At 42.5% G+C, this 27,867-nt stretch overlaps 7 protein-coding genes across 7 annotated transcripts; 4 read left to right on the forward strand and 3 right to left on the reverse strand.

The window, feature by feature from the left end:
* Positions 1 to 2,809: 2,809 nt before the first annotated feature.
* On the forward strand, positions 2,810 to 3,495 carry MELLADRAFT_69060 (uncharacterized protein; the record flags this gene model as incomplete). The annotated part of the gene is made up of 2 exons (XM_007417857.1): positions 2,810 to 2,837; positions 2,900 to 3,495. The coding sequence occupies 2 exons, from the start codon at positions 2,810 to 2,812 to the stop codon at positions 3,493 to 3,495; spliced, it is 624 nt and encodes a 207-aa protein (XP_007417919.1).
* A 3,719-nt stretch (positions 3,496 to 7,214) lies between these two features.
* On the forward strand, positions 7,215 to 8,132 carry MELLADRAFT_73519 (uncharacterized protein; the record flags this gene model as incomplete). Its single annotated transcript, XM_007417866.1, has 3 exons — positions 7,215 to 7,261; positions 7,384 to 7,787; positions 7,856 to 8,132. 3 exons carry the CDS (start codon positions 7,249 to 7,251, stop codon positions 8,018 to 8,020), a joined length of 582 nt encoding a protein of 193 aa, XP_007417928.1.
* Positions 8,133 to 11,824: 3,692 nt separating this feature from the next.
* On the forward strand, positions 11,825 to 12,861 carry MELLADRAFT_113255 (uncharacterized protein; the record flags this gene model as incomplete). Its single annotated transcript, XM_007417895.1, has 2 exons — positions 11,825 to 12,684; positions 12,795 to 12,861. 2 exons carry the CDS (start codon positions 11,825 to 11,827, stop codon positions 12,859 to 12,861), a joined length of 927 nt encoding a protein of 308 aa, XP_007417957.1.
* A 1,404-nt stretch (positions 12,862 to 14,265) lies between these two features.
* Positions 14,266 to 15,711, reverse strand: MELLADRAFT_113256 (uncharacterized protein; the record flags this gene model as incomplete). Its single annotated transcript, XM_007417902.1, has 4 exons — positions 14,266 to 14,312; positions 14,384 to 14,717; positions 14,923 to 15,324; positions 15,394 to 15,711. 4 exons carry the CDS (start codon positions 15,709 to 15,711, stop codon positions 14,266 to 14,268), a joined length of 1,101 nt encoding a protein of 366 aa, XP_007417964.1.
* A 1,501-nt stretch (positions 15,712 to 17,212) lies between these two features.
* On the forward strand, positions 17,213 to 17,825 carry MELLADRAFT_73520 (uncharacterized protein; the record flags this gene model as incomplete). Its single annotated transcript, XM_007417867.1, has 1 exon — positions 17,213 to 17,825. One exon carries the CDS (start codon positions 17,486 to 17,488, stop codon positions 17,675 to 17,677), a length of 192 nt encoding a protein of 63 aa, XP_007417929.1.
* A 4,475-nt stretch (positions 17,826 to 22,300) lies between these two features.
* MELLADRAFT_40627 (uncharacterized protein) lies at positions 22,301 to 23,534 on the reverse strand (the record flags this gene model as incomplete). Its single annotated transcript, XM_007417839.1, has 4 exons — positions 22,301 to 22,878; positions 22,926 to 23,181; positions 23,256 to 23,369; positions 23,457 to 23,534. Coding segments are annotated over 4 exons (1,026 nt in total), but the record flags the coding sequence as incomplete, so codon positions are not given.
* A 1,096-nt stretch (positions 23,535 to 24,630) lies between these two features.
* On the reverse strand, positions 24,631 to 27,846 carry MELLADRAFT_50886 (uncharacterized protein; the record flags this gene model as incomplete). The annotated part of the gene is made up of 16 exons (XM_007417846.1): positions 24,631 to 24,859; positions 24,923 to 24,998; positions 25,092 to 25,144; positions 25,205 to 25,314; positions 25,373 to 25,409; positions 25,486 to 25,738; positions 25,801 to 25,916; positions 25,984 to 26,099; positions 26,172 to 26,508; positions 26,569 to 26,709; positions 26,781 to 26,886; positions 26,942 to 27,029; positions 27,110 to 27,243; positions 27,326 to 27,409; positions 27,487 to 27,592; positions 27,681 to 27,846. The coding sequence occupies 16 exons, from the start codon at positions 27,844 to 27,846 to the stop codon at positions 24,812 to 24,814; spliced, it is 1,971 nt and encodes a 656-aa protein (XP_007417908.1).
* Between the last annotated feature and the right edge of the window lie 21 nt (positions 27,847 to 27,867).

The following is a 27,867-nucleotide window of genomic DNA, read 5'->3' on the forward strand; positions in this document are numbered from 1 at the left end:
CCAACACCAGATTACAGGTTCCCAATCCTAAAAGAGATTACATCATCATCCTTTGCATCTGGTTTTGAGACATTGGTTTCATCTTTTCTTCATGACTTGAGTTGAAATTTGCTACAAGAACCTTTCATATCACATGTTCAAGTCATACACCACCGGGCAGCCTTTGAGCGAAAAAGGGCTGCCAGAGTGCGATCAAGGGCTACGTGAATTTCACCGAGCGATCGACTTGAATCAAAGGTGAAACTCAGCGATGTTGAAAGCCGTGTGAGTTTGAATCGCACGGATGTGATGTCACAAATGGCAGCAGTAAGACCACGCTGCCATCACGTCGCAAACCCTGACGAAAGGTTTCACAATTGCGACGTGAATCGCCACGTGGTCATCACATCGGCTGTGGCCATGGTATGGTCACCTGATGATTTCATCGTAGCCACAGTGCCCGCTGCCTGGGCACCGCGCGTGTCAGAACTGTTCGATTTGGGCCAAGTGGGACAAATGACCCATTCAGAATTGAATGGGTGAATTCAATTCTTGTGGATTCCAAAACCGTCGCGTGGAAACGCAGGGGTTGATCTGGATACTTTCAAGCTGTGTGTTTCATGTTGTATTTGGGAATGAATGCGTCTAACCCATTCAATCAAAAAAAAAATCAAGACTTGATCCAGAGAGGTGGATCGAAGGGACCCTTTTGTTAACGCGTGATCTAGTCCCTTTTGAAATTGACTGGCCTGGTTCTTTTCTTTCAAAGAGAATTGATCCTTTGGATCAACGCGAGTCGCCATTATCTTGTGTCTGACATTGTTCCGGCCTAAGCTTCTATCTTCACCTCAACGTTTGTTATTTTTTACGTCTAGCCTTTGAATCTTTCTCCTCTTTCGTATCAAAAATTATTGGTTTTTAAAACACTTCTCCATCACTCTACATCTCATTCGCACAGAGCATCCTAGGCAATTTTTTCTCCCAATTCATTGTTTTAATCTGCACATCTTGCTTGACTTCCTGCTTCGAACCTTGAGCTCATCTCGACACATAACCCTGAAGCTAAGGTTGAGTAAGATTTGCAGATTCAAAACAATGGACGAAGTGATTAAAAAACCAAAGCATAAGTCTCCGAGTACCATTCTTTCTTGCAAAAATTGTACCAAACGAAAGAATGCTGAGAAAAAGAATCAAAATCGCCCACCACCCAACAACCGTGCTGCAAAGAAAGCTGAACTTACTGAGCTTTATGGACTCCCACCCGACACAACATTCTTGTTCTTCAAGAAAGGAGATAAATCGAAAAAGCCTTTTCGAATTTACTTTGGAACTGTTGTATGCCTTGACGAAGACACCTGCGATCTACTAGCAGTTGTACGATTTGTTGAGCGTACTTCTGAAAATTGAGCTTTATTTGAAAAATACAATCATGCTATTCCAACTGTTTACAAACATGCTAGAGCACGTGGATTGGTCAAGATAAATGGTGCTGCAAAGAAAGCCAAGGTAATCCGAAAAAAGTATGGCAAGATGTACGCTGCTGGCTTCAGGCCTGGTTTTGATCCATTAGTTAAAGCAGGTTAGTCTATCTTTACAAATCTTCTTCACTGAGGGGTTGAAATTGACAAAATTTGTTTACAGCTTCATATGCTTTCAATGCAACAACAGGTGCAAAGCTTTGGCGGATGCAGGAAGATCTCACTTGTCAAGGAAATCTTCCTGCAATTGAGGATTTCTTTGCTGAACGCTTTGCTAGATTATCCTCCTACGCTTTTGAATCAAACGCTGAAATTGCTTCACGCACTGGTGCTCCTTCCTGGGCTGGACAATCTTTCTACGCCTCACCTAATGCACAAGTATTCGCTTCCAACATTGCAGTCACATTTGATGAATTTGTCAATGCACCTCACAACGACAATGATGTCACTCGATATTCCTTTGGTTTCTTTACACGTATCAACCGCAAAACTGGGAAACTTTACTCACTAAAAAACGACGAGTTTCAAGGCAATGCTGTTGGATCTTGCTTCTTTTTGGACGACTACAATGTTATGGTTGATTATGATGCATGTGATGGTGTGGTGGAGATGCTGTGGAATAGCCACATTGAGCACCACACTTCTAATTCGGAAACGTATAATGCTCAAAATGTTAGAGTTGTCCCGTCAAGAGGAAAGGTTACTCGATTTGGCTGCGCTTGTCAGATCAATCAAACCTTGGTGGATAGAATTAATCAAGTCAATGAGATGTGTGGTGACATGAATGATGAGGAGTGGAGCATTTTTCGTGGAACTCTTTTGACTGGCTATCCTGAGGAGGCGCGCAAGAAAATGGCTAAGTTGGCTGCAAACAATGGTATTGATGATCTCAGTTTGGTATTTGTACCTTGAAATGTTATTGTCAAAGACATCTTGTTTTCCTATCTTTCTCATTTTCACTTTATTCACTCAAATGACTTTCCATTTGTACGTTCTGTTTCATTGTTCAGATCAACTTAAACAATTACTTTCAAGCAATACTATCTCAACAGCTTGATCATTAGCCCTACCACAAAGCAATCTCAAAATAAAAAGAGTTTGAGCACTCTGTTGACGTGTGAGAATGGCAATTAAAGTTTCCATAACCGTACCTTTGTGAGAACTCAAGGAAACTGTCTTTAATCAAGTACAGATTGTGTCAATCAACAGATGCTGTTCTCATATAAGTATATTTTCAACAAAAAAGTGTCCCAACCCAGATCAAAAAGAGTCGATCTATCAAAACAACCTTACGTACCACATCTATTTTGTTTCCAAAAAAATATAAGTCCTTTCTATCAAGCTCTCTGAGAATGGCTTCAAAAGAAAGCATAAACCAATGTAAGCTGTCATTGGTTCTTTAAAATAATTCACGACAGAGCTTATGTGTCATGTATTCGTAGATTTTGATAAAATACCTGGAAGCAATAAGTATCACTGTCGGCTTTGCAAGGGACGAGGTATGACAGATACCGTTAAGCATGCAATGGGGAAACTTCATAGATCCAAAGTAGCAGCTGCGCAAAAAGCTCAAGAACAAAAGAATATTCAGGTAGCTGGTCTGACTGCTGATGATCGTAGGATGGTGGGAGACAATGTGGGATGGAATCAGCTTGAGGAAGAAATTCACATGCCCGATGCAGGACCAGTAATGGAGATTGATGAGGATAATGAATTTGATATGGAAGCTTGGCTTAAGAATTTACGAGATCAGGCTGCAAGTCCAATCAAAAACGAATCAGAGGAAGAGGACGTCAGACCATTCAACTGGCAACATTTTCTTCAACACCCAGATGATGAAGACCAGGACAGCATTAACAGTGAAGACAAAGACGACAAAGTAGAGGATATACCTCTGGCTTTGGAAAACAATGATGATACTGAAGCGAACAAATGGTATCCTTTTTCAAAGATGGAGGTAATGAACTCAATTCATCTTGATTGGAGCGCTTTTGATAAGAATACTAAACAACCAACCATGAATCATTTTCTACCTTAGCATCTTATGGGTCTATTATTAATGGGGTCGGTGAGAAGGACAATGTCTCGTGTGGATTATGAAAGGGTGCGGGTGATAATAAAAATAGCTGGGGTTACTATACCTAACTGGGCTTCAGTTCATAAAATTCGATCGGATCTTCGTGACCGCTTGGGACTTAATGTTGTAAAGACCACAAGCCCCCTTGGTAATCCATGCTTCAGCTTGGATATTCAAGAGATTGTGGCCCAGGTTGGTTTTTATTGTTTTATGTGGTTCTTGATTCTAAAGGTAGATCAATTGATTGATCTTTGAATTCTTCCATAATCACAGGAGAATCCTTTAGTAAGACCACACTTGAAGTGTATTCCTGAGTCTGCTGATACCGGTTCTGTGGATCGACTATCACAATCATGGAAGTGGCGAGCGGGATTATCAAAGAGTCTTAGAGTGTAGATGATTGAGTCCGATAAAAGTCATTACTATATTTATGAGCCAGCTCAGCTTTACGATGGATGTATTGTAGCACCAATCTTTTTCTTTCAGAATGAGAAAGGAATTATGGCAAAGTGTTTGAAGATACAGAGCTCAAAAGATAAAGATACAGGTGATATAATGATGAAGATGATAGATGAACCACAATTCGAGTCAGATGAATACAGAACTGTGGAATTGAAGGAGTTCAGGAGATCTTATACGGAGATAGTCTTAAGTGATGGCAGATGGTTGAAAGATTGTGGTGTTTTGAAAAGTGGTGGTAAGAATCCATTTGGATCATTATAATTTCATTGGAATCGTGAGCTGACCAAGATGCTTTAACTTGTAGGAGGGACTTCAGATGAAGAATATAAAGTGGTTGATCTCCCAAATCCTTGGCGAACAAGGGCTGATGGAAAGCCCATACGACATGTCCCAATAACCTTATATTCTGACGATACGTCTGGGAATGTGTCGAAGAAGTGGAATAAGCACATGTCATTCTACTGCACAATGTCAGGTTTGCCTCCCAAACTTACGAACCAAGAATTTAATATGCATTTCAATTCGACCTCAAACACAGCCTCAGCATTGGAATTAGGAGAATATCTGATGGAAAGAATCAAGTAAGCCCTTATTCAATTCAAATCATTGAAATGAATAAATAGGAAATAACAAATCGAATTCTCAGCGAGTCAAACACCAAGGGTTTTGAAGCCTACGATCTCAAATCCGACTCCAAAGTACTTGTCATGTTGGTAGTACTGTGCCATCTGGGTGATTCGCCCATGCATGCTGAGATATCTAACACAGTAAATCCAACAATAACATTGAACCCTTGTCGAGTGTGTAGTCTTAAAGTCAATGAAATGGAAGAGAAAAAAACTGAAGAATTTATAAAAGGCTTTGTAGGAGTGGACGATCATGGCCAACCTGTAAGTTCTTAGTATTTAACTCATATAAGATAATATTCAAATAAAATGTGGATAGAATGATTACTGAGGAGAAATGAATACACTAGTCTCATCCTCTCATGCGCAATTGGAAGGAGACTGCAGAACGGACAAAGGAACTATGGAGGTTGGTTTATAAGTTTGGACAGAAATCTCGAATTCAACAACTTGCAAAGGAATGGGGAATTAGGGATAGTCTAAATGCTCAGTTTATCAAAAGGATAGGTGAAATGCATTCCGTGGATTCGTCTCTTGAAGAGATTTACAAAGTTTGGTTGAAACTAGGGGAAGAAATGGGTGACCGGTTATTTAACCCCTTCTTAAGATTGAATGGTGTGTGTTGATACATTCATAAATTTTCAAATTGATAGGATCTGTTTTCATAATTGGAATAGGATCACTGACTTTTTAACAAAATAGGTTTTGATGGTCACGCAGACACACCGGTTGAGACGCTCCATGTCATACTCCTTGGCATCTTGAAGTACTTCAACCGTGAAGCTATGGACGAGATACCCAAATCTGAACACAAAAAAATCAAAGGAAGATGACAATCTTTTGATTGTAACGGCCTAAGTGTTCCCCCTATTCAGCCTAACACAATGATCACATATTACAAAAGTTTAGTCGGCAAGGAATTACGCACTGTGGTCCAGGCAGCTCCATTTGTCTTGTTTGAATTTCTTACTCCAGAGAAGAGAAGGCTCTGGACTTTGCTTTGTCATCTCTGTTCTTATGCACTGCAGACCAAGATTACGAATGTAGCCAAGTATGAAGAGAATCTCGCCAAGATGGTCAGCCGGTTTTTATTGGAATTGATACGAAGTAATGCTCGATGGTCAAACAAGCCAAAGTTCCATATGCTCCTACATCTTCTTGAATCAATTCGGAGATTTGGTCCTTCAAGTCTTTGTGCAACCAAGAAATTTGAAAGCTTCAATGGGGCAGTTCGAGCGGCTTCAGTTCATTCCAACCGACAAAGTCCAAGTAGAGACATAGCAATCACATTCAATAACTTAAGGCTCTTGCGGTTGATACTCTCAGGTTCTAAATTCAAGGATAGGAATTGTAACATCATGAGAAGAGCTGGATCTGAAGTATTGAAGGTTTTTGAGAATAATCCAGTCATTCAGCAGATGCTAGGTTGGGATAAAGATTGGGATAAAGTCCCCGAATTGACTACATATTGTAAGCATCATTGAACCCAGATTCTCTTTATTGAATTCCTGCTTGCATTCCAAATATTCTTATTTGTTAACTTATCATAATTTCCCATCTATGAATAGTTTCCAAATCCTCTCAGAATGAGTCTTTGACAGCAGTACCTGATGTTCTAAGAAATTTGGGCAATCAAGTCAAATGGGAAACAATCAATATGATCCAATTACCTAACAAACAAAAAGTAAAGATTGGATGCTTTGTGGCTGTAAGTTCACCCATTGGCTGACTCATCAAATTCAAATGATATCAAATTCATTTCATTCTGATTTAGTTAGAGAGCCATGATGAACAAGTGAAGATTGGATGTGTGACCCGTATATTGGGTGATCGGAAAGGAGGACAACATGAATGTTACACTGAATTGACTGTCTGTGAGTTGACCAACGAACTGATACCATTCTATGGAATGCGAGGATTGATCAAACAATCCAGGAAAGTTTGGGTCAAGGGTAAAGTGAGATTTTTCCTCTGTTTATGAAGAACACTGCGAACAAAGCTGACACTTTCAATCTTGTCACAGGCAATCTCATGTGTGTTGAATGTTCAACACGCATGTGCTGAAGCAGGATGTGAAGTCACCCGGTCAAAGCCCAGAATCATTGAACGGACAGTAACTTCAAGCGGTCTGCCGATGACTTCTCATAAAGCAGATAACATGTATATTCTCAATTCTGCTTCTTTGTATTCGCCTGAGGTTCATCGTGATTTAGCAGGCATTAGTATCACCGAAGTCTCTCCTGAAGAATGGAAGGCAGGTATTGCTCAAGGATTGAATGTGTGGCAAGCTGAAGGGAAGAAGAGCGGTAAAAAAGCAAGGTTGGAGGAATAAACCGTTATCAGTTGCTTTTCTTAATAACAAGTTTTTGTACCTCCCAAATGTGATTTGTGGTGTTCTCATTGTCTCAGCAGCTGAAGTTTCAATGGCCTCTTGATGCATGAGGCATGAAAGATCTTCTTTGAGGATTGCAAAGGTCTGACAGCCGTTTTGATCATGTGCTCTGTGAAACATCCAAAGTCCTCATTTGTGACAGCCTCAATTGCTGTGAACTGATTAAAAGGTTGGAAATGTGATTCCCACTCAAGCGATCTCTTCATCACCATCACCATCACCATCAATTCAACAATGCCTCCTGCCTGTTTGTTCTCTTGTTCAAAAACTAAAGTACTCCATCAAGAGCGTGTGACTAACTTCTCCATCTTATCCTCTCGTCTAAACCCTCAACCCCTTTGCCTTTCAATATCATTCCACTTCCTTCAGCCTCTGCCTTCCAAGCACGCCAAAATGGCTTTAGACCGTATCCAAGTTCAAATCCAAACCAACCCATCACTAACGATGGAGGTATGAATGATATGGGTGGACTACAAGAACCTTATACAGGAAGCAAGTCATTTGTTTCTACTTTCTCGTTCTACTTACTCAAGATTTTTTTTTTCTCTTTTGTTTACCTTTCAGCTGGATTGTTCAACAATCCAGGTCAGGATGGTGGTCATAGATCAAACTTGAACGAACCTGATCCTTCTGGTGGACTCTTTGAACCCCCTGGAGATTCGATCCCATCTCCTTCTGGTAATCATGTGACTTTGAAGCCACATATTGAGCGTGTAATGGATATTCTCAACCTCGAGGATCACCTTCGTGAGATGGTGAACGAGGTTATCAGTGTAAGCAACCAGTTGTTCTGAAATGTTTACCACTGATTGATTAAAAATACTCCGTACTTGTTGCATAGTGTACTCAGCCTGAAGACTATTTTGGTGTGACCATTGCCATGATGGGTCGACTAGAACAAGAATTCAATAAACAGGCAGAAATAAAAGCAGATAACGCTGATGCTAACTGGATTGCTGTAGATCGTTTCAAGGTATTGTGTCTTATCTCTCTCTATATGAATTGATCCTTGTCCTAATTGATGCATATACCTCAACTATTCTTTTCCAATCAATGTGTAGGACTACGCTCGTAAATCCTGCTCTCAATTGTTCATTGATCCCACTTTAGAGTCATTTGCCACGCTTCTTACAGATGGTCCAAGAGGTCAAAATGACTGCCTTGAGCGCCGTGTTTTGGTACGTACTTTTTAGAACTGTCTGTATCATCTGTTCTCACAATCTATCTGTTTCAGTCTGATCTTCTCAGCAAAAATGCCAATGACATCCGAGATACTCTTCCTAACGACTATGTAGGTGAGGATGGCTCAATGGGGGCTGCTGCTGTATCAGCGGCTCTGAAGGAGCTTGAAAGAAATGGACAAAGTACCTTTAGAAAACTTGTACGTAACTTTGGTTTCCTCATATCAATTCTTACTCTCTCTGTATTGGGCAGCCTTAAATCGATTGAATTTTTATCCCACCAAGCTCCTTCAAAATGTGTTGCCAAAATCAGCCTCACTTCCTGTCGCGAACCTTAGAGATTTCTCTGGCCATGTACATTGAAATTTCTCTACAATTTCCTTATGGTCATGATAGATTTCTAACTTAACACTCTGGTTGTGAACCGTTTTTAGATGATACACAAAACATACCCTGGCAAGAAACACCTCAGCGCCGGGGCAATCTTCAAAAAATTAAAGCCTCAACAGGTTGTGCGATTTGCCTTTCTGGTAATAAATCTCTTTACTTACACTTCCTTGTTTGGTCTGCACCATATGACTGTGTTGACAATGTTTCTTTCATCCAGCGCTTGGCCTCTGTTGCCAATTATACCAATCCCCCAAAGGATCGCAGAACTTGTCAATGGCAATTGATCGATGAAAAGCTTATTGAAATAAAAGAGAAACATTCGCTCGATTATACAGAAGCGTAAGTAACTAACAGTTTGACCTGCTTGTGATGTACGTGTTGATATTCAATTCAACCTGCTTTGTTTTGGTTTCCCTTGTTTCAGTTTTGGCCGACTGGTTTTGATCAAGGATCATAAATTTTTTAATGGCGTTCGTTTGTATAAGGACATTGATCATACCTACAAGGATTAATTAGTTCTACCTACGGAAGCAGAAGTCATTTTAGAAGTTGCTTCCCCATCTGAAGTTCCTGAATTCCATAAGAGCTTAGCAGCATGAGTGTCTTCACGCATTTGTAACAATTTATTCCTTCCGCTCTTGTATTGATAGTTGTATCAGACACAGTCTTATCTTTTCGCTGGAGGCGAATGAAATTTAAATATATGTATTTTCAGTTTTTCTTGATTCTCTGAGCCTGGTTCAAGAACGATCCACTCCCTGCTCCTGTATTGATCCAAATCGGATCAATCAGCAGGTTTTTTTTTGGATTTTATCATAAGCTGAGCGATGTCGCAATCACGCGAAGCCCATGTGAAGGCTAGGCGGTGGCTCTCCATGTCACATTCACCTGGTGAGATCTAGCAGTATATTCAAAAGGGCTTCACACCAATGTGACCTGGTGACGATCTGGTCGTCACCAGAATGGGTGGTGAATGCCATGAAGCAAATGGCCACATCGCCAGTTGTAAACAGTCGACGCAGTGAAGCGCTGTAGGTTTCACAGCACTACCACGTGGACGGTACTGTGAAACCCATGTTGTTCCTAACTTAACAAAGTCCGTCCTCCGCGCGAGACCGACGGAGGAGGGACTTACGACTTATACACACTTCTTCGCGTGATTAGATTTCAAAATCTCACTTTTTCGGCCATTTTTGACTACTTCCACTGTACATCTTCTATGATCAACCCCTCCAAAATTCTGAGTTGGCCAAAACATTTTCGTGCTTCTTGTACATAGTCGATTAAGAACCATCACATCAGTTGGTTATAAAATTTTGAGGCCAGCTGAATTGGAAACTATGTAACGTTTCGGATGCTCATTCAGACCACTGCGGCGAATGTTACATCTTGTTGTCTTGTCCAATACGTTTTGGACAAGCAAGAGAGAGAGATTGAAGAGAGAGAGAGCGACAACAGAGATACTGAAGAGAGAATGGGAGAAACGGAGAGACTGGGTAGATAGACACAAGGAACAACTCTCAAATAAAAAAAAACCTTCAACTCGAAAGGCCCAGCGCGGATTTCACTATTAAGAAGTTGATAGATTTTTTGATTATCTGTTGGTCATGGCGTCTACAGTCATCTCCTCGACACGAAACCTTCAAAGTTCGGATAAGGATCAAGAAACACCTAAAAAGAATCGAAGAGCAATTGAGAACCTTGCACGCGCGCCTGCGAGTTCAGTGCCGAAGCAAACAAGATTAAAAGTTGTGATTCCTGAGGAGATATTGGCTCTTACAGATGATATGTTATCTGATTTGATCAAGGAGAATCATATGAAGAAATATAAAACCGAAGCGAAACCTTTACAAGTCAAAGCCGTCATTGCATTGGTCAGAGGACGCGACACCTTCTTGTTGGCTGGAACGGGTTATGGAAAAACAAGGATTGCGGAGATGGTTCTAGCTCTATTTCCTAAACATTCGAAAGCTTTAGAAATTGTCATAAATCCGCTAGACGCCTTGGGTGATAATCAGGTATGTGGACAGAGTCTTTTAATCGGTTCAAAATTGAATGTTGCCTCTGGTTGTATTTGTAGGTTGCCGAGAAGAAGAATTGGAAAATTAACTCTGTAAACTTGACCAAGGACAAATTCACGGAAGAAGTAGTCTTGGACATTATTGCTGGGGCATACAGTGTAATCTATGTGGTGAGAATTACTCTTTAAGGGTGAAAAGTAACAAGATATCGGGTCCCTGATATACAAATCTGTCTTTTCCGCTCAAAGAGCCCGGAGATCTTTTTGAATAATAAACTGTTTGAAAAGATGTATTTTAGTGAGTGGTTTCAGGATTGCTTGGTTCTCAAAGTAATCGATGAAGCACATATGATTTACTGGTGGGGGATGGTACAAGGAGGACAAGCAAAGCATTCTAATGCCTTCATGCGCCAACAAGATGGAGGTCAATTTCGACCATCGTACGGTGATCTCTTCATTTGTCTGCTAGCTACGAACAAGATTCCACTGCTATTAATGTCAGCAACATGTGCACCTCGACCTTTTGCCGCCATCCTGAACAACTTAAGCATCCAGGAAAGCGATCTCACGATTCTGAGAGGGGAACTCAGTCGGTCAAACATCAGAATCATTCGCATTCCGATAAAGTACGGGGTTGCACCTGCCTCAGCTCTTGCAACAATCTATGCTAAAAAGGATGTACTCCCTGATGATCAACTCCTCAAGACCCTCATTTATTCTAGTTCAAGAAATGGAACATACACCATCTTAGAAGCCGTTAACAAATTCCGAGGAACAGCCAGAGAGGAAGACAACCCCGATAGTTCTTTAATCCGAAGATATCATTCTTGCACTGGACAGAAGCAGAAGCTCCGAGATATTGAAGCATACACCCAAGACAAATTTCCAATCATGTCTTGTACTAATGCTCTTGGACTAGGTCAGGATTGGCCATCAGTGATGGAAGTGGTGGTCATAGGACGTACAGAAATTGCAGAACTAGCGCAACTGTTTGGAAGATGTGGCCGAGGGAAACATCCAGGTCTTGCTCTTCATTTTGTTGAAAGTAATCGGGTGAAAGGTGCCAATAGTGTTGACGATGTGAACGATAAACATGAAATGTCAGATGATGTTTTAATGGACTCGTTTGCTTTTACACATATCTGTTTGCGAGTTGCTCTCTCCTTGGGAAATACGTGAGTACGTTGTTTATCATGTCATAAGAGTGACTGAAACTTACATGTGTATCATGATACGGAAACCCAGTATTGGTGTGATTCCCGGCAGCAAGGAGGATCCTCGTGTCTTAACTGAACAGATGCGAGAGTTGAAAGAAGGTTTTCCCTCGTGCAAATGTTCAAACTGCGACTCGGAAGCCGCTGATTATCTTGTCCATAATTTACCAAGATTGTGCAAAGGGAATTATAAGCAAGCGATGAAAGATTTGTTTAATGTTGAAGGTTTCACATATCCGAAAGAAAAAGAAGGCACGAAGGTTTCAGCAGACGATGGCAAAGGAAGTGGTAGTAAGAGTGTAAAAAAAAAGCGAGGAGCACTCTTGGACCCTGCTCTGGAGGAGCTTGCAGATGAGTTGGTTTACATCTTTGATCTTCATTACCAAGATATATTCGGGGAGGACGATTACTGCGAAAGTACAGACTACTTTGGTCTTGATGAAGCCAAAGGAATAGTACAGTCACTTGATAATATTACATGTGCGTCTGATGTTAAAAAATTGATGGGAGGAGATTTACTTGTTGGAGGTGTAGATACAGTGTTTAACTACATATCTGATTGGAAGACTCGAGATATTGGGATGGAATACAAACATCGGAGGAAGCAGATCACATTGGAAATGATAGCAGAAGAAGAAATACAGTCATCAAAGGAATTAAATAAGACTTCAAACCAGCCAGACCGTGTAATTGTGCCTACACCTGGTATATCAAGACAGAAGAAAACAAGGAGAACATCAGCTCAGGTTCTAGCAGATAACAAGGCAGCAACACTCAAAAAAGAATACAACAAACGTTGCTTGAAGTGGTTGAAAGATAAAGTACCAGAAAACCAACTGGATGAAATGGAATTGGCTTACCAAAAGTGAGTTTTAACCTTCGCTTACCCATTTCACAAACTCTTCATCAAGATCTCCAAAACCATCACGGACTTCATCATCCTGATCTTCATCATTCTCCATTTCGCGACTGTAGTTCGATACAAGAGGCCAGTGGAAGCGTTCAAGGCGACCACGAGAAAAGTCTTCTCGAAGCTTCTTGATACCAAGGCGATGGATGTCTGTGATTGGGCTTCGTTTCTTTGGGCTTAATTTGGGCTTAGTGATTTGCTCGCTTTTCGCCATATTCAAAAAGCGCATCATTGATGATGCAGTTGATTTATTTTTATGTGACTGTCGTGTCAGATTGACACCAGCTCTACCTTTCATTTTATCGACCGATTCTGAAAGCTGTTTATATAGTATAAATTAGTATGATGACAATGTATTTCTCAGTTTAAAATTTACTTACCACTCCAACTGTGAGGGAATACTGTTCTTTGAGACGCTGAATGTCTGTTCCAGGGCCCTGAATAATTTTTGCCAATGCCCGAGTGAGCTGAACATGTGTAAAATGGAACTCGCATCATCAATTATGAACAGATACATACCGCGTGGTTGTAGAAGAACTTCAGCCACCAATTTTTGACCTCCAGATAAAAATCTTTGGCCACAAAGTGACCTGGTCGTCCAGTTGGTGAGATCAGAAGGGAGTGGAGGATAACCTTGGCCAGCGGTTTTGGGAGTACAATCGTGAGTAGCCGAATGAGGCGAGGGAGATATTGTGAATAATGACATAGGCCTTTGATCCCCTGAGTCATGACACTCCACTGCTTCCATACCAGAAGTAATCGTCCAATGTCACCATCTGACATAGCCCGATTGGCCTCCACAATTGTTGCGAAGTCTCGAATCCTAAGTAAAAGACGTTCTCGGTTACCATCCAGTTCTTGGCGTGCTTTGCGGAGGGCTCGGCCAGAAAAGTAGGTGACAAAGACCTTGTTGACCGCATTCTGAAATTCCTCAACAGAGAGATCGATAGGATTTTCAACGGTCTCTGTAGGAAGTCCCAGTATTTCACTAACAATTAATAGATTTGTTGGGCCAAACAAAAATGATCAGAAATCGAATACATATTTCAAAATTGTATTGACCAGACTGGTACATACAAGATACAGTAAGTGATTGTAGCCTCGTGTATTTGTTCAATCAATCGTATCATTGATGTGAAATCTTTTTTTGCTGTAGGTCTATCCTTCTTTGCACCGAGTTCAACTGCTGTCCTCCAAGCTCCCAAATCGGTCTTATCATCTGGATTCCCCCAGTGATGTAATAAAAGCGCTTGAGAAATGTTCCATAGTGTATGACCAGCACCTGGAATCATGACCAGATGCGCAAGACTCTCGTCGGAAAAAGCCGAAGGTTTCCGTTGTCTCTGCAAGCCATGGAAGTTCAGACAAGTTCCCAAATCGCCTTCAATGATCTGAGGGTGTTCTGAGAAATCCTCGGGTGAAAGGCCAGTCTGTTTAATTAGGTCATTGTATAATGAGGCTATTCCATCTGAGCCATTGTCGGAAGAGTCCATCAACTTGAGCATATCGATATCGGGCTTTTCTGGCTTGATTTGGTCAATAACAGCAAGATTCAAGATTTTCATGTCCTTGTACTTCTTGGGCTTGATCATATATCGCAGAAGCACCACAGCCACTTGGTTTTTCAAAGTGGCTACCCAACACTCTTGCTCACCTTTACTACGAAGTAATTCACCCGAATCAACTGGTCGTTCACAGTCATCCTTGAGAATTTTCTGAAGCACAGGAAGAGTACAGAGGCTTGGATCAAGCCCGGTCAGGAGCTCAGGGTTCACAAAGTGAACGTAACCCCAAGTACCATGATATGTCTTGCTAGTAGCATCAATTCTACGACTATGAACACATTCCATCATGTCAAGATTATCAATACACAGAAAAACCCCGAAAGCCCCAGCAGCTTTAATTTTTTTCTTGATCGTGACCGATTTTGCCTTTGCTAGTGTTAAAAGTCCACGAAGCGCTGATTTTCGACATGCACTAAGGCCTATCTGATGTAGATATTGATTGACTCGCTCAGAGACCCCGCACGCTAGTAGCGCAAGTGAATTTTCAACTTGAAGTGCGTTACAACGCCGATTACAACCATAAGCAATCATTTGAATCGCTGTCAGCGCAATCTATGATCAAATGACTCGACTTGAAGCATCAGTCAAATGTTAATTACAGGGTGTGTTTTGAAATGAAGACCCTCACCGTCTTGAATCGGTTCTTGATATTTTCAACTCTGTCCTTTGATTTATGATAAACATAATCTCCTACTGTTTGCTGTCTACTCGCAATGGCATGAGATTCATGAGCACCACTATTGCAAGACGTGTCAAAATCACTATCTACATCCGATTCTGAGTCCAATTCAGGGTTTGAGCCTTCATAAATCACGGTTTGGCGTCCGGATCGGTTACGGCTTGCTCTGGAAGAGTTATATTCATGTTCCAACTTGTGCGTGATTAAGCTGTGCAGGAAGCCCATGCCTGCAACCACTGCTGTCTCTCGTTTTATATCTGAATCGTGATCAAAGAGACCAGTGTCGATCTTGTTCGTGTTGATAAACAGACTTTGTGGTGGCGTAGACTGTGATGCTACAATGACTTTGGCCTGAAATCAAGTATGTATCTGATCAGTGATTCATATAGCCGCTCATAGCAAGGTGCGCTTGATTCACACCTTTTTAAGAACCCAGTCATTCCACTTTTGTCGGCATTCTGGCTTTTGATTAACCAGCTCGTCAACTGCGTCTAGAACTTCCTCAGTAGTCTGCCACCCTCTTTTCACAGATCCCCACTGTTTTTTACGTCGGACAATGCTTTCATTGGTAGATCGCAGGTGTGCAATAAGGAATTTTTTTGTGTTGGTCTGGTGCTTTGTCATAAATTGACAGATCATTTCAATTGGATCAATTGTATCTACTGACTTCGGTATTTCCGGAACATTAAGCAAAGGATCCAAGACAAAATCGTCCTCTGATTCATCAGAACTGCCCATTGTGTTTGGTTCTTTATGGCGATAGATGAATCTCACAAGAGGGAATTCAATGAAGAAATAAAGCAAATACGATGAGCAGAACGATAATTGGCTGAGGAGCTCCTGCTCCAATCACCGCATGGGTTCGCACAGAGAAAGTCTTTAATAGATTTATCCTTTAAGTCATTCATATGTAAAATTTACTGTAGTCGCAGCAGATGTGAGGTTTGAAATTTCAATTTACAAAATAAGAAGTCCTTTTGAATCTCAAGTTCAGGAGCAGCTCAGAAGTATCTGAGTAGGGCAAAAGATTTGTAGGAAGCTGATCTTTCATTTCGTCTTTTTTCTTCAAAGATTTGTAATGTGTAAGGTGGTGGAAAGGGAGAACGGAGATATTCCCTGCCAACTTCAAATCTAATCACGCGGGTATTTGCGTATAAGCCGCAAGCCCCCCTGCGCAGGCTCCGGGGGACGCAGGCAGTGGGGGGCTTGTGTTAAGCTAGATGTCGTTCATGGATTGCAGTCACGACGTGACTCGCCTCTCGTGAATGCTACGTGAACCACTATAGAGCCAAATGGCAACATGGAATTCACGCCGCGACTGCCCCGTGGTGTAGGAGCAGAAACACTACCAGATCCCTCACAGAGACTATTGTGGGGGTGGGCCCACCAGGTGAGTGCCATATCCAACAACAGCTTCTCTTGCCAACTCTTCATTCTACATCTCATATAACAAACTCCCAATCATCTCATCCCAAAGTTGCCATCAAGACAGCCACTGATGATCACATCATAGCCAAGTGCCTCAATACCCTATCCACCTTGTGACCGCACTTTCCTCTCTTCCACTCAACACTTTCTTCAACTCAGCTGCTGCTGCTGCTGATTGTTGATCTGTTGTAAAATCATGACCCATTTTGCACTTGCTTCCAAATTCACCAATGAACACAACCAGTAATGATTGACATTGTTAAATATGCTCATCAGCTTCAGTATGATCATCACACCATCCCACTATAGTCAGCTTGAAGCTGTTCCACAATCACCCATTTCAACCTCTGCCAATACGCTAATTCTAAGTTTAAAGTGTTGATAAAGACTTAGATTCACTGGTAAGTATTCTTTGTATGTAGTTGGCTGCTCAGTGCTATCATTGTAATGCAGATATGTGCCAGCTCTTTAGTCAGCTGAGCTCGTTTCAGACTCTTTGACTCGTCTTATGGTGATACCCCCAAAGCCAGGGAAGGGTCCCACAGAGTATATTTATCTTAGTGTTCCACATTTTGAGGGTTCAGGAGTGGATTCCATTGCTGGCTCTCTGGGTAACTTTTGAGAACGACTGATTCCCATTCCTCTTCTCAAAACGCAAAGTCTCATTTGTTCTGCCACTTATGAGTCATTCACACGAAAGCAAAAATACGCCGTAAGGGATTAGTGTTTTGCTCCAAGTGTTAATACGAAGAAGTTTTGAAACAGATGAGGATCAAACTTCTTCGACTCATAGGTGGCTCTTTATAGGACGGACACACAGACAGCAAAGAGTTAAAAAGAGAAAACGCAGACTAGAATAAAGTGAGAGACTGTAGCCAGGAAACATATCAAATAAGAACATATTTGAAAAAGACACGTATAGAGATGAGCAATTGTATGAGAAAGTGTATTTGAGAGAACAGCATGTTTATTTGAAATGAGGATAGAAAAAGAGAAGACAACTTTATTCGTAGCAAGTAATAACCAATAACCAACACCACTTCCTCAAGATGGAATATTCACACTAGTAATCTATCAATCAGTTATGCCAGAAGAGAAGAGAAGAGAAATCAGACTGCTCTCAAGATACACAGGAAAAAAGGCCGTTGATCTGCCAATGCTGACCCATCCCCCTAAACTCCAAAGGCGGACTTCGAGAGAGCACAGTCTCCTAGGTATTGGGGAGAGCCTGATGGGAAGCTTCCAATCTTTGGTAGAAACTATATTACAACATTGAGCATTGCACACGACATTTAGAATTGAAGAGAAAAGTAAACCACATTACATATAAACATGATATATCAACTCAGGCGGCAAGTCCATTAGGCATTTGATATCCACACAGATGGTATAATGGTTCTAAATTCAATGACTCTGCCCCCAAGACCTGAGATACTGCCTCCGTGATCTCCTCCTTTGGATCGGTATGAGAATCCAAAACTTCAGTTCGACGGAGACGCGTCTGGAGGACGCCAAACCCCAATTCAATCGGACTCAATTCCGGGCAGTGACGAGGCAGGTATTTCAGAAGGATGCCTAAAATAGTATCAAGATCACATGAGTTTAGCGATCTTCAGAGGCGATACACAGAATCAGAATCACCTTTCTTCCTACAGAGCTTCTCAACATTCTCACCTTCATGGATCGACGCTTTTTCAAGTACGAGAACACTGTTGCGGTCGGGATAACGTTTCATCCTAGGCAGCTGAAAGAGAGAAAAAGAACATTAGGCAATCAGAATACTTGTGTGACTAAAAAGGAACGTACCAAGCGGTACTTCAGAAATCGCTCGAAGCGCTCAGAGGTGATGGGACCTTCCTTTACGGAAAGAGCTACCATGTCATAGTATCCTATGGCAGGAAGAATTGAATACTCGATACCGCCACTGCAAACTGTACTCTCGCCTGCAATGAAAGGCGAGTGTTAGCCACATCCGTTAAATCGTGAACTTCAGACAGATTCAGACATATATCATTCAAATAAACGCTGACCAGCAAATACTATAAAGTTGGGTGGAATTCCGCTCATCTCGTCCATCCAGCGGAATTTGGCTACCAAATTCTTTGGTTTGTAATTAACTTCCCCCTTTTTGATGTTAATTAGAAGTCGCTGGTGAAGTCCAAGTTGGAGGGCACTGATGGTGGGTATCTCGCCTTGAATATTGTGAAGTTGTCCGCTGATCTCATCCCAAAATAATGTGGGATAATTTTGAAATAACGCTTCCATGAATCGCCGATTTGATTCACTCAGAGTTCCACGTCGACCAGGCTTCTTGCAATGGTATGGATCACGAATGATGGCCTGGGTGTGATGGTAGAGCTTGATCCATCGCGTAAACGATTTCTGAGAGATCGACCGACGAAGACGCCGGCAAATAGTGTGAATGGGGATGCCTTTAAGCTTCCAATAAACGGCCACGGCTTTGATGTCAGCTGGATACTTTTGGAAAGCCATCTGATTTGACGAATGCGATGGATCGGAGGCGCGATGGATTGTCCGATGAAGGTGCTGAAAGAGAGACAAGAGTCGGACGCGCCCGTCGACACTGCCATGATAGGTACGGACTGCAGCACCCCGAAATATTCGATGCGCAGCAATCAACACGTGCTTTCTGTGCAGCCAAGTGCACCAAACTTAAATCAAGTCCCTTGATCCTCAGCAGGCTGCAGGCCTCGAGTGTTTGGCCAACATCTCAAAAAGCTGGCTCCAGCAACTTCAAGGGTGTGCAAATTTTTCCAACACATGGTTTCTTCCCACCTCCCTTGAAGGAACAAAAAAAATTGAACATGCATCTCCAATAAAAACACTGAAAAGGGTAAAATGTTTTACAAGTTGTCAAACAGGTGGAAAAACCCTCAACTGGGCATTTCAAGATACAAGAATGTGATTTCCTTCTTTTAAAGTGCGGTAAAAAATCGCATACATAGAAGTCTTATTACTGATTAGTTTTAGTAGATTGAATAAGTTTTCGTAATTCAGATACAAGTTGAGCTCGACTAGGTTTTTTCTTCAAGTCATGATTGTTGAAAGGTGGGGTGATGGACGGTGATGGACTGTTCGATTCCAAGTTTTCTTCATTGAATGTCATATCTTCTTCAATCCTTGTTTCTTGTCCATTTGTGAGATTAAGCCTAAAGTAGTGTGACGTTCGATCATTATTTAAATCATATCAATTATCATTTCTCGGGAAGAATGAATTTGCAAAACTTGATAAAGACACTTACCCATCCTGACTGTCTCTAGAGGTGGGCAATAATTGATTAGTGGGTTTCTGTGGGAGATCCTGAATCAATGCTTGTAACTGGAGTTCAAACTCAGGCAAAAGACTAATAGCATGTGACTTGAGTTTTTCATGACGCTGTGCTAAGCAATGAGGATGTCCAGTTGATTCAGCAGTTTTTTGCACAATCTCCAAGATTGCTGAAGCAAGATGTCGACAAAAGAGACGAAAGAATTGGACTAAAAAGCGATCAAAATGTGTGGCAATATTTTCAGCTGACTTGATTCCAAAATGCAACCAGTATTTGAACATTTAGAGTCAGGTGAGCCCTAAAAGAAAATGCAAGAGAACGCACCAAGCGACAAGGGTGGTTGGGCGCACAACAAAGCGCGCAGGTTGATTGAATAGTAATTGATGGGAAGACTGCATTGATAGTCCTGTAGAGTCCGATAAAAATTCTCACATGTCCTAATCACCATGGACATATAAGTTGCAGAAAGAATTAATTAGTCTTTGGATTATTGTCATATTCCCTTAGATGGCTGACTGACATTGTGGATATCATATCCAACCGAAGAGACGTGATGTCAATCTTGACAGCCTTGTCTGGTGGACCGATTAGGGATCCTATCGTGGTGACCATCATGTCGATTGTGGTGGAGACAAAGGTAAATAAATGGACCATGTTCAAAAGATCGATGTCCGGGTCTAAATGTTGGACAGCAGTAGACCCATGTCTATGGGCTTTCTGCGAAGCTGTGGAGGGGCGACTCAGCCTCGTAAGAGCTTTTTGTTGCCAGTCTTGCCAAGTGGATAGATAAGGCGAAAGACGTTCTACACACAAAGGATGAGCATCACTCTCAATTCACGAAAAAATGGAGAATGAAGAAGCAAGCTCACCTTCGAGGTTAGCCAAGGTATTGGTTGAACTTTCCAGGAGATGAAGTCGATGTTGTAAAGCTTCTTCCATCTCACGCTCTGGATTATCCATCGAAAGACGTATGATTTCTAAGCCTGAAGGAACTTTGGCGGAAGTTGATGCGCTTTGTGAGGTAGGCCATGAGATTCCTAGCGAGGTTACGCGATAGAAGGACAAGAGCTCGACTGATTTGACCCAGCGCGTGTGATTTCTACCAAGGGCCTTGTGGTAAGTGATCTGGTCTGTTCAGAGCGTATGAAAGCGAGGAACGCACATAGATGCGGTAGGTTCACATGTAGCATCATACCAGAGAAGTACAAGAGCAACTCGCGATAACCCCTGGATTATTTTATGTTGATTGCGTTAGCTAGCATATCATGGATGTCAAGAGGTCAGTCATGTCGAGGTACAAACCTCTGGCGGCATTGTATGCTCTTCTTCGACAAAGTTGATGGAGATTCTCCAACCATTCTCTTGTATAATTAATTGATCACTCAGATGCCTGCTGTCCATGCCAAATTTGCAACACAGCCACGTGTACACTAACGACGCCTTTGTGGGTACAACAATTACTACCTCCACTGTAGCTTCATTCGACCCAAGTAATATTTGGTTTAAGAAAGTGCATACACAGTCCTTGAGACCCCCGGGTCGCCAAAGGGAAGAGCCTAGATCAGCTGACACGCCCTAAGAGAACGAGAGTTAACTGATCAGTATGCCAAATGACTGCTGATTGAGGGTGAATCCCAAATTACCTCTGCACGAGGATCAGTTGCGGTTCTGTGCCTTTTGGCTGGATTTGGTCGAAGAGATCGAGTACTTTCACACCATTTGTGAAAAGTGGCACCCATGAGTCGACGTTCACGCTTGTCGTTATATTGCTCGAAGATCAAATCGGAGGCAATCTCAAATGCAAACGCCGAATTGAGCTCAGAAACAAATTGCTCCTGCAAGCCTTCAGAAAGATATTCAATGTGATATTTATTAGTTTGGGTTTGTTCAGCCAAAGAGCATTCCACTTTGTTCCTTAGCGCTAGAGATGCCACTCGGGATGCGATAGGTCCAATGAGACTACACATCACATCACTGCAAAGACTACTTATGAGTTGTTTCTGGGCGGATGATCGAGCAGACACTTGTATCGTTTTTGAGCATGATGCGGAGAGGACAGAAGATCGTTTGCGAGCTGGCAATTTGGGGGGTTGACTCATCGGCGAACTCGAAGAAATAGATGGTCTAGATGGGGTTTCCCGTTTGGTCGAGGTTAGAGTAGCAAATTTCGGAGAGGCTGGGGAGATTTGCGATGTTTGGACCACTGCATGAGATCTTGACAAGCCTGGCGTGAGCTGTGAGATTGCGCTGATTCGACGAGGCGTGGATTTGTCATCCGTTTTGTCAGAAGGATGAGTGTTGGCGTGGGTGGCTAGTTTAGCTGTGGTACTGTTATCCAGAGGTACCTTCTGGTCTCTGAGTGCCTTTTGAGGAAGGGAAGTTGCTGGTACCATCTCAACCCGACTCGTCTTCTTTTGCTGGACAGATCGAGAAGTGAGTGGTGAGACAGTTCTGATTGCAGTCGATACCTTGGCGGTGGCGTGTACACCATTGATGAGGTCAGAAATGGATATATTCACGCCTTTCTCAGTCACCATCGACGACTTGGGCATCCGGAATGTAATCGAGTGCTCTGTCGTGACAAGAAATTAGCTAGGTGAGACAAGATTTTATGCTGTCGCCGAAAACTCACCGTCAAACATGACATGATTGTGCAGCTCTACTGTACAGTCATTGAGATCTGCTGTCCGGGTGATCTTGAGCCCACAAGCCACACAAAAATCTAGACATTCTTGAAGTACTGGCATAGCACATGCTCTTGCCAACGCTTTCAGAGGTAGCTTTGCACCATACATGCGAGACTGGGCGGAACGTATAGCCTTCAGTGCTGCAATGCGGATATCGCGAAAATGCGTCTCAAGTAGACAAGCAGCTAGAAAGGATGTTTGAAGGCTACCGATTTGTTTGAAAAGGCGAGAGAAGCCGTTAAGCGTAGCTGGGGAGCTGGTGGGTCTTCGACCAGAAGGCACTTTTGTCAGATTACTACACTGCGCCAGAGCATGTAGCTTCAAAGCGGATTGGAGTCGGGGATCAAGGAAGATAACTTGAGGGAGTCGTTCTGTGGTGCGTGCGGCATCCGCATCACGAAGATGAGTAAGAAGATAATAAGCTCGGAATTCAGCTTCGTGGGGCCATAACTGATTAGATCCTCGGAAATCGTCGTAGAATTCGTTTAAGGACTGTAGAACTGCAGATCAAGATTGTCAGATCAATGAGTGCGGAAGGCGTAGACACAGAACCTACCTTTGCGGACCTGCTCCAACTCTTGTTGTTCCTGATAGCTTCCAACACCCTCTTTGTCACGTAAAAAGTGCAGACACATGATGTGATAACGTGCTATACGTTCATGACACTCGATCGCCATAGAGCCGCGCTCATTCTGCAAAGTGAAGTCTTGTCTGATTGATCGAGTACGATCTCGAATAAATCCATGGGTTTCAAATAGCGATTCTTGGGGCAAAAGATCATTGAAAAGGTAGTCGAGAGTTGCCTGATAGACCTTCTTAGTCTATCTATCGAACGCAAACACAGCGATGAGACTGCCAAAGACGGGATAACATGTACCTTCAGGATATGAGGTGGCCGCACGTCAGAAGGTAAAGGCTGATCATTTCCGGCGGCGGGGCGATGGAATGCTTTGACAGCCTTCAAAGGGTCAATCCGCATCGTTCCTGGAAACTGTCAAAATAAGAGATCTTGTGAGTAAAAAGATCAAATATACTCTAGAGCCGAGTGGTTAGAAGTTTCAGAGCGTGCTGAGCTGACCCGTTCCCACCTGTCTGTATTATTTTGATATTCTCGCTCATGGCGTTCGAATTCGGGGCACATTTGTGTACATGTTCCAAAAAAAGGTAAAGCTTCGTCCAGTCGCCGTGGTTTGAGTGGGTCGGGAATTAATCCGAGATCGACAGCGCGCACACGCTCAGCATCACGATGAGGTTTGAGCTGCAGCAAAGACACCAAGATTCAATACCAAGGAGTCGTGCAAATTCAAACTTGTCACTGACCTCCAAGAAACGATTACCAGCAGGACTCGAATCAAATCGGGATGTCGGCTCATCGAACGCTTCGGCAGGAGGTTCGGAACTAAATTGTCTTTTCTTATTCGCAAGTTGAGCCATGACAAATGAGATGAGATAATCGAAGTGAAGTGAAACCAATCAGCCTTTGTTGAGGATTGCACCGATCCAATTTACCCCTTCACATGTAATGTTACATATGACACTCAACAACAAGCTCCATATGCTAATAGCAAATCAGTCCAGCCTTCTTAAAACATGAAACGAAGGATGCCTGCTCAGGAATCAGCACTCCTGAGCTCGACGTAAAACTGAGCCTCACTGAGCTGGTCCTCATGCCTCCCACTGAGTCCCAGACTGCCAGTCCCTGCACCCTCAAATCCAGCTAGTTCGAATTATCAGGTCTATCAAGATCCATCATAGTTGGATCTTCCCTCCACCTTGATTGTCTCTCTCGTATTTCCACATATATCTGCTTAAATAGAAATGTCTGCATGACTCTCAGAGCTCAAAGTTTCAGCAAAGAAAGTAAAAAAGGAAAAACAATGTTCTGATGGTGTTTTACTCATAGAATTAATATCAGTTGAGTTACTAAAATGCATCACATTTCGTGGTTTCGTACAATTATAGATCACTATGCACAATCCATCTCAAAGTGGAAACTTGAAAGTCCTCCGGCAAGATGCTTTGATAGTACCCAGTACACTCCTCGTTTTCTGAGGCTTCCACAGTGAAGCTTGAAGCGGTGAAGTTACACCTGGAGGGCTGCTCTTGTGTAGCTTTTGGACCCATTGATCTGCGAGGTCTAGCGTGTTCTGAGGATTGGGTGTTGATGAAAAACGGTTCAGGCGGAAAGTTTTGTCAAACTCAAGGATCGGTCTTGGCAACCCATAACTACATGGAACCTTCTTCAACGTGTTGGCGCGTGATGAGAAATGCAGCATGTTTCCAGAATTTCATGCTATATGACAAATTCCGGGATAAACAGCGGGGATCTCTGATCATTCTATTGCAAGTATACCACCAATTGAAGATGCTCGAGAGAGGACGACAGATTGAAGCAGTTATTTCCGATAATTTCATTTTTGTGACTCGAGGATTCTATTCAACTGTTATGCTGCTGATTTTTACCTCGTAATCAGGGAGCGGCTGTTGTTCAAATACGTCAGACAAAATATTCAGAATTTATGGGAATCAATCAGTAGCATTTACCTTATCTGTCTTATCACATCTGACATTTTCAATCTCATGAATAACGTCAAACCCAGAAACGCAACGTCCGAAGATGCTAACATGGTGAACAAGGACGGTTGATCAGTCATTTGCAGATAGATTCTGATATGATCCGAAGAAAACCCTCAAAACGGATTTGAGAACTCACGTATGTTTGTTATCTAACCAAGGAGTAGGCACAGTCGTGATGAAGAATTGCGACTGGAAGAATAAACGATGAGTGACGGAATGGTATCCAAAACAATATTAACATCCACTTACGCCATTAGTACCGGGACCAGCATTGGCCATGCTTAGACAATAGGGTTTGTCATGTTTCAAATTTGGAACAATCTCATCCTCGAAATTGCCACCCCAAATAGATTCACCCCCTGAGAATGGAATTCGTCAGAACCACGATCACAAAAGAAAAGGCAAATAATGACTCACCTGTACCATCTCCTAGTGGGTCACCAGTTTGGATCATCTTGGAAGAAAGAGAAGTATAATCCTGTGGTCAGATGGAGAACGCTATTTAGATCTTGCAGTTTGAATGACCTCACAAATTTCTTGATGATACGATGAAAGATGACTCCATCATAATATCCGCTTCGTGCATGTCCAACAAAATTTTCTACAGTCTTGGGAACAAGCTCTGGATGAAGTCGACAATGTATATCTCCACGGGTTGTATGGATGACTGCAGAGCTGCCAAGTTGGACTTTCGAAGCTGGTGCAACGGCTGCGACTGCTTGCTCCTCTCGTGTAGGTTTCTCGTTGAAGATGTCGCGATCAGCGTTTTTGGTACCTGAATCGCTGTATATCAAAGAAAGATTGTCAGCTATGACACGCAAATATGATTTAATAACACGTACGACTCAGGTTCTGTCTGATTGAAGATATAGAATCTAGGCCGCTTAAACGCCGTACAGAACAAGCTGGGGTCAGCTTGACCTTTGTCGGCCAACAATGGGTTGTTTGACACTGCCATAGCCTTGAGTTGCGATATGCCGAGGATTAGGAACTGTTGTTATGATGTACTTGAAAATACTGAGACGCACGAGTGTAGTAATTCCTTGGTTACCATCAAACCCAGGAAGAAAAGCCACCTGCAAAAATCGGTGGTTTTCGTCTTTGCCCAAGATTCTAGCCATTTGATTCAGATGTATATCAACAACTGTGGAATGCAAAATGGTAAAGTATCAGCTACACTTATTTTAAGTGAAGGGATTGATGTTCAAATATTTACTTTTGATGCCGAGTAAAGATGGATACATCAGAAAATTGCCACTTGGATCAAATATAGCACTGCCGCAGGCACCAGGTGATAAGCCACTTTCGGCTGTCTTTCCCAGTTCTCTTTCAACCGCAAGCCGACGTCCAAACTCCATATCATCTAGCCTGTAAGCTGTGGTACCCGCTTGTTGCATCTCACTGATAGCAGTGATACTTTCGTCATATTTTCGCATCAGCTTTCCGGTGCAGAAATTGAAAACACAAATGCTGTGGTCTTGGGAATTGAGAGTGGTTGTAGCGAAATGGAGTCCATTGGGTGATATAGTTAAAGAAGTAGGCACTGATTTCGACTAACGTAAATTGGAGTGAGTGATAATTCGTTCGGAGAATTCACGAGATAGGTTGCTTACCTTTTTGAAATGGTAAAGATCTGTTTGACTTTTCATGGACCACTTTATTCCTTCAGGCAAACTGAAACTTTCGTTTGGTTCCCAATACTCCAGCATACCCGACGTATCAACAGATATGACGCAGTCGAAAACGGTGTTAAACTAAAAAACCCGCTCGTAAGTCACATTTACGCGAACAAACTCTCCAATCAGGGCATGAAAGGATGACCCACCGACATCAGATGCACAGGTGAGTGATGCAGACTCCCGATAGACATAACCGGCTGACCCGTACCCCTCCCATCGTATATGTTTATTGTTGGGGTATTCGCATCTGAGCTGAATTGATACATATCAGCCATATGTCTCAGCTGACAGAATGATGTCGACTCACACGGCGAGAAGTGTGGCTGCCTGGCCAATTGCGTGAACCCAGCAGCATGCTTTGGGTACAAAAGGGACTTTCATCATGTTGATCATATCTATTTGTCTGAGCGTCAGCTCAAATTTTAGTTGAAACATGTGTGCTATACCTTTCAAAATAAATCAAAGAGATGCATACCAAAATTTTGAACGTCAAATATCTTCACACTACCTTCCTGCCCATCTGCAGAGACACTCGCGTACATCAAGCCATCGGCCGAAGCTGATACAGATACAATTGAGCTAAGATGGGCTCGGTAATGCTTCACGAATCTGTTGCAGCCACAGGGTTTTTTTGAGTGAGAAGAACGTCCTGATAATTCAAATTTGTCCTCATCAATTGCGAAAGGCCTACTCGATCCCTGGACCATCCTTGGGGCCTTTTTTGCCCCAAAATTTGATATGCCCGTCGACTGATGCCGTGATGATGAAGTGTGTCCTGAAGTCATTCAAAGGCGATTAAAACATTGCGGCAATTGGATGGGAAATCACTGATATTCTGTCTTAATTATTTACCGAGTCACAGTAACCCAGGAGACAACATCACGATGCATGAAACTGCGATGATATCGCTCGGCCGATGGAAGATGCTTGAGATGTAGAAGAGCGTTCTGATGAGCAACTAAGAGTTGTCGCGAGCCAAGTGAAGAGAGGGCCAATGGAATGAGTTCGCGTAGTTTGCTAGCCTATACAAAACAACGGCCACTGACCTCTTCGTTTGTTCTTGACATGCGCTTTTGGTGCTGGGCCCTCGTCGGGAGCTGGTAGGGGGCCAATGTCTTCATCCTCACTTTGCGGTTCAGGGATCGCTGGATTGGGTTCTTCGACTGTGTCGGATCCTGATCGAGGTCTTTTTCGCGCTTCGGTCGCATCCATCCTAGCCTTCGATCAACGGTT

The sequence above is a fragment of the Melampsora larici-populina genome, assembly GCF_000204055.1.
Source record: "Melampsora larici-populina 98AG31 unplaced genomic scaffold MELLAscaffold_80, whole genome shotgun sequence".
Taxonomy (NCBI): domain Eukaryota; kingdom Fungi; phylum Basidiomycota; class Pucciniomycetes; order Pucciniales; family Melampsoraceae; genus Melampsora; species Melampsora laricis-populina.